Source organism: Dreissena polymorpha, unplaced genomic scaffold, assembly GCF_020536995.1.
Source record: "Dreissena polymorpha isolate Duluth1 unplaced genomic scaffold, UMN_Dpol_1.0 chrUn100, whole genome shotgun sequence".
NCBI classification, from domain to species: Eukaryota; Metazoa; Mollusca; class Bivalvia; order Myida; family Dreissenidae; genus Dreissena; species Dreissena polymorpha.
Genome location: NW_026273414.1, coordinates 18,760 through 24,557, shown reverse-complemented (window position 1 = coordinate 24,557; position 5,798 = coordinate 18,760). Strand labels below are relative to the sequence as shown.

The 5,798-nt window shown below is 34.8% G+C and overlaps 1 protein-coding gene across 5 annotated transcripts; it reads right to left on the bottom strand.

The window, feature by feature from the left end:
• Positions 1 to 454: 454 nt before the first annotated feature.
• LOC127864077 (uncharacterized) lies at positions 455 to 5,501 on the bottom strand. 5 transcript variants are annotated; one of them, XR_008041425.1, is made up of 5 exons: positions 3,585 to 3,930; positions 2,787 to 3,170; positions 2,275 to 2,439; positions 1,981 to 2,058; positions 455 to 1,754 (listed from the first exon to the last, which is right to left on the bottom strand). XR_008041425.1 is itself a non-coding variant. In XM_052403769.1 (4 exons), the coding sequence occupies exons 2-4, from the start codon at positions 3,132 to 3,134 to the stop codon at positions 1,737 to 1,739; spliced, it is 531 nt and encodes a 176-aa protein (XP_052259729.1). In that variant the 5' UTR covers positions 3,135 to 3,170; positions 3,585 to 3,926; the 3' UTR covers positions 456 to 1,736. The 5 variants fall into 5 exon arrangements, 1 of the variants encoding a protein (XP_052259729.1); XR_008041423.1 differs by lacking the exon at positions 3,585 to 3,930 and adding an exon at positions 5,365 to 5,501 and having other exon boundaries at positions 455 to 2,058; XR_008041422.1 differs by having other exon boundaries at positions 455 to 2,058.
• Positions 5,502 to 5,798: the final 297 nt, after the last annotated feature.

Sequence of the window (5,798 nt, the reverse complement as noted above, 5' to 3'; positions counted from 1 at the left end):
ACCTGAAAAATCCCATTTTCCTTTAAAAATAGTAGAAAACACATGCAATTATACTTTTCACATGTTTTCCCGCTAAATGTAATCCAATCAATAAAATAACACAGCTAAATACTGATTTTCTATAGATATTGTACCTGAAGACCCGGTATGTGCGTTTTTTAAAGGTTATATTACACTAAGGACAAGGGACGTTAAGGGTCGTTATTTGCCTTTATCCAAATTATTTACAACCTACTATCAACATTAAGTGCAGAGTCATATTTTCAAAATATCCTCAATGCATGTATTTGTTCAAAAGACGTTATCTCCAGCCCGAGACAAAGACGCCCACTGTTTTCCAATTTTGACGTCATTTAACGTTGCTTTCCGGCAACGTCACAACTCCGAATATTATAGACGCAGATTGCCGCGCTTTTTTTTCAATCAGCATTAAGGTGATCCAAAATGTGATGAATGATTTAATTCATTTTCATAAATCAAATTCACGTATAACATATCATATTAACAATATAATGCATATTAAACAATATTACTGCTTCACATGGCCATTTTTTTTTGCGCAAAACAATCACAAAATTGTTATTACATTTGAAAGATTGGTTTCAATCGCATCTTAATAAAACTATGACATTCCTATAAGTAACAACGAACCGATTAATAAAACAACAACACATACGGTGTAATATCATTACCTATTGTAATACCATATTCCGTTTACATATCCTGATTGCATAACCTTGTATATAATAAATTACCTATACATGTAGTTCAGATTCGCGTATTTTTTTCTCAAGAACAGATTTCTGGTGTGCCGACAGAAAGTGATAATTTTTAATGTAATTTACTAACATATATTTAAATTAAAACATATTTAATTATTAAATAATCTATGCAGGAAACAATATTGAAATTGTTTATGATTTTACACCTTACACTAATAATTACGACGTGACATAAACACCGACTCGTTTATATATGTACTGCAGAAACTGATAAGATGTACGAGTGACATTGAATTGGATTGAGCGCTGTGAGAAACAATCACTATTCATTTTTGAAACAAATATGATTTCAAATAATAAAGTACGCATTTTTTTTAAATAACGCCACCAATGCAGCTAATGCAGGCTATATATATGAATCCCCAAACATGGTTATTTAATACGACACGTTAGCAGCATCTGAGATGTCTGCAGCCCAATTTCTCGGACCATCTGACAGTTGATCAGCTTGGTGTCGCCGGAAACAAAGATACCACAGCGCACTTGTAACGTGCGCACATGTTCCAACTACACGTGCTCCCACTGGGCAGCTGCAAAACCATGCACCGACTGACCCCTCCTTGAAACGTATGTAAGACCAATATTGCTTTCGGAACACATGCCGACTTTTGAACTTCAAGCACAGCAAACTCCTATTGTGCACATAACCGTGAATTGAGTATATTCCGTCACTTGACATGTGCTCTTGTGTATAAGAAGCCGCTAGCTTTACTGTGTATACACCTAAGATAAGACATCTTAGTTCATCCTCGGTCATTATTGGACAGTAAATGTCTAGTTCGTCCACCGGTTTCCACGATGCATTGGTTATTTTTTCTATGTCGTTGTCAGAGATGAATTGTTGTAAATCGTTGTTCTGCCCTGACAAATACAACATCCTCTCTGCAACTATTTTGTCGTGTTCAGGGTCCCCGCTACTTAGAGCCGGTCTGAAGCGGTTACAGATTGCTCCAACTATTCGCACATAGTCACCTTAAATAAATAGCATATGCATAACAGGAATCTCATTACATAAATATACACATTATTGTAAAGACATTTTAATAATGTTAATATATATGTGTAGGATTGTATTAAGTGAAAATAACGTGACTGTTTCAGTCTGTTTTCTCCATGTACGTTTTAACGCAAGAATGGGTTATCTATTTTGTGAAATGATTATCAATGTTAGATTAAATATTTTATCAATAAATGGCACTTGGGTGTTATGCATTGTCCTGGCTTAATATGTCCATGTCTTGAGTCTGCCATTGGTTGACTCGACAACCCATCGTATCTATAAAAACAATACACTTATACACATAGACAACTGAAACGATAGTTATTTTAACCGTGCTATTAAATAATCGAATAATTGGCGAATTATCGGTTAATCGAATAAGTTTGAAAATAGTATATAATTATTCACAAAAAGGTATAAATGCATCTCAATATATTACATTTATATTGTGATCTAATCATAAATCAAGTGCATGTGCGCGGAGATTTTTACCTTCGCGACAAGCCTCGACTTGTTAGACTCTTCGCTTGTGTGCTGTGTAGACCCCCTTCGCATAAAAGATGGCATCTGCATAGTTACACCAAGTTCTTCGAGAACAGTTGACGCATCTCGGAAACCTCTGTCAACTACGACCACATCACCTTCCTGAATCCAGCTCTGAAACGTTTTGTTTACGGCATGAATGTATGCATACGATCGTATTGACTATTATTTGTATTATAAATATCATCATAATCATCCATTATCATCATTATTATCATCATCGTCATTATCCCCATCATCATCATCATCATTATCATCATCTACATCATAATAATGAATACCACCACAATCATCGTAATCAATATTAACATCGTTATCAGTATAATCATCATACTAATCATAATCGATATCATCGACAAAATCATCATCAGCATCATCATCACCTTCAAGTTGGTTTCCTACATTTTGTATTGTTTGATATTTTTTTTCATGTTATATGACATGTTTGAATTTAACCCAACCTTTAAATCTTCAGTATTTTGATTGATGATGTGTTTCAGTATATTTGCGTCTGAGTTTTTGCCGTCTGCCAAGTACGGTCCCAAAAAAGATATATTGTAGCCAGTGGTGGCCACAACAACCATTGGTTTGACAAGTGGTCTGTGCTTGTGCATGGAGTACGACCGACGTGCGAACGAAAAGTTTGAACTTTTTTGTATATATATGTATGTTCCATCTAAAACAATTATTGATTTATTTTGGTCAGATGCAGCGAACAATTCTTGCGCTAGAGGTCTTGTATGGTTAGTTCTTATCTCCTCCCTGGAAACATGTTTAAATCCCATATTCTTTGGCACGAACGATTTCATCAAAGATTTTCTTGACGATTTCAACGCACGCCGAATCTGTAACATAAACATATTATTTATAAAGCCCACTTTATTTAAATTTCCATAAGATTATTGCGTTTTTTTTAAAGTGCTTTAAATATTTTTTACCTCTTGAAATATATCCTGTTAAACTAAATAGATATAGAACGATTTTCATTTTCGGCTATAGTAAGCAATCTTTCAATTATGCATACTATTACATACATAATTGCACTAAGAAAATGTTGAACACTAATGACTGTTAACCATCATATTCATCGTCGGAAAAGATCGAAAAGTTACTTTTTCTCCACGATATATTGTGAACATGAGATCTAGAAATGGAAATTTAAGTTTATCAGTATCATCATTAAATATATGGATAAATTTGGTAAATCATGTAACAGTCGACTTGGTATTTAAAGCACTGCGAAACATGTTCGAATGGACCTGGTCTTTCTTGTCCGTATGTCGTCTACATCACCGATAATATATATATATATAAACAAAAACGCTGTATTTATTTTATGCCGAAGCTTTCGACATCACGGTCTTCATCAGCGGCAATTTTCTTTCAAGATGTTTCAAATATGTACGGATATGACGTCGTGCATTTCCGGCGTCAACGTTGTTTTCGCGCCCTTTCATGTCTGTTTATTCTTGCACGTTGATGCCAGCGGGACGGTGTGTATTTCGAAGTTTATTAGGTCCTTCCGCGCAACTACCTAATCAGATTTTAGTCAAACAAAAGTTTGAACAAGATTTGAATTATATATGCAATGTTTAACTATTTACTGAGGTAATAATTTTGAGGTGGTCTTGTGCTGTGGGGAAAACAGTTGACCACCAACCGAACTCATATGCGCCGGGAGCGGGTATCAAACCTGGGTCGCCTGAGTGATAATCGAGTGTGCTTACCAATGATATAGCCGGGCAGTCGGTGTTTATTTCATTATAACATTTACGAACTGCACAGGCTTACTGCTGTATTTAGTATTTATTGTCAATAATTAGCCATGATTGATAACTTTATGCAAAGTGGCTTCGTTTTTTGTGTGTTTGTTATTTCCTTGCTATTGTCCGAGTTTTAACTGCAATGCAAAATATGTAGTTAAATGTCGGACACTTTTAATTTCGTCAAATACATAATAAACTTTCAGATATTTTTCATAAAACTATTAAATTTTATCTCCTTAAACAATAAAACAATCAATATCTTAATGAATATACAATCGTATAGCCGTTGCGCAATGAAAATCACTGAACGAACCTTAGCATTCAAATTGCCCGCCTTTCTGGAAACAATGCGTATCGTCATAAGCCTGTGTGTGGCACGTCATTGGTTTTGTGTTTACATAAACGGTGTCGATGCACATACTGTGCAGATGTATTTTTCAAAGTGAATGGCTATGTGTCACTAAATGCGTGTAACAAGGGATTTCAAGTCGGTTATTGTATATTTTATTATGTGTTTTACTGTCAACTGTCCGACTTTTAAAGACGTCCGACTTTTCACGGATTGACCCTATGATTTTCGTGACTTTTATATTATACACTTCAACATCGATATTTCGAAGTCATCGGGACCGTTAAAAAAACTTCGGATTAATGATAATTCGAAATAAACATTTGACAGAAGACTTCTTTGATTCTCTAAAAATAAAACGCTATGGACTTCGCATGGTTCGGTTACACGCTACTATTAATAATTGTTTTACTTAAAAACGTAAACTAGTCAGATAGCAATAGATAGCTTCTAACGGAGGAATAAAACGATTATTTTTCTTCTTTTTTATTTTCCTCTTATTACAGAACATATAAAATAGAATCAATAGCACAAAGTATCAGAACCTTGTTAGAGCCATGTTGACAGTGTGTTTGCCGGAACACCAAATTATCTGCTATTTGCTACGCGCAGACGACAAAGTGTAATTATCGGCTTTAGACAAAGGTGTGAACTTACGCTTAGTGTTTCGCAGTTTTGACTTCGGATTAAAGATTGATAATTAGGTGCGAATTTTATTGTTGGGACCGAAAGAATCACTTCGAATTAACGATTTCTTCGGTTTAACGAAGTTCGGATTAACAATGAAATTTTACATTAAACAAAGAAGAACCAAAATCGGGACCCGAAAAATACTTCGAAATAACGGTGACTTCGGATTATCGGTGTTCGAAATAACGGTGTTGAAGTGTATAACTGACTGAAAACATGTTTTCTACAACATACCTGTCTGTTGATATAAGGTGATGAAACTTAACCTCACATATTTTGTTTAAATTACTTTTACTGTTCAGCTAAAATGATGCGAAGCAGACGCTGTATCTTCCATGTAGATTTATCCCATTGTGTACACACCGGTCTTAATGACAATAACGTAGTGACGTCACCATCTATGTATAGAATGGATTTATCCCGCTCGCTTGATAAGATTACTTCCCATAGGCCTAAATAAGTTAATGGAGTTGTCTCCCGTGAATTATAAATTATAGGGAACACTACCTTTTTCTAAGTTAAGCTGGTAAAAAAGCAACTTGATTGCTAACGCGATATTGCGTGGAAACAACCGTTCATGGTGATTAATTATAAAGTGTTCAATCAAATTTCGATTTAGAAGAAAATAAATGTATTTTTCACATACAGCGCACTCGTTAACCAAAAAT

Excerpts from the sequence above, each read along its gene's own strand:
- LOC127864077 (XM_052403769.1), bottom strand. The coding sequence starts at position 3,134 with ATGAAATCGTTCGTGCCAAAGAATATGGGATTTAAACATGTTTCCAGG. Across the intron at positions 2,440-2,786 it reads AAAATACTGAAGATTTAAAG|AGCTGGATTCAGGAAGGTGA; the intron begins GTTGGGTTAAAT and ends AAAACGTTTCAG.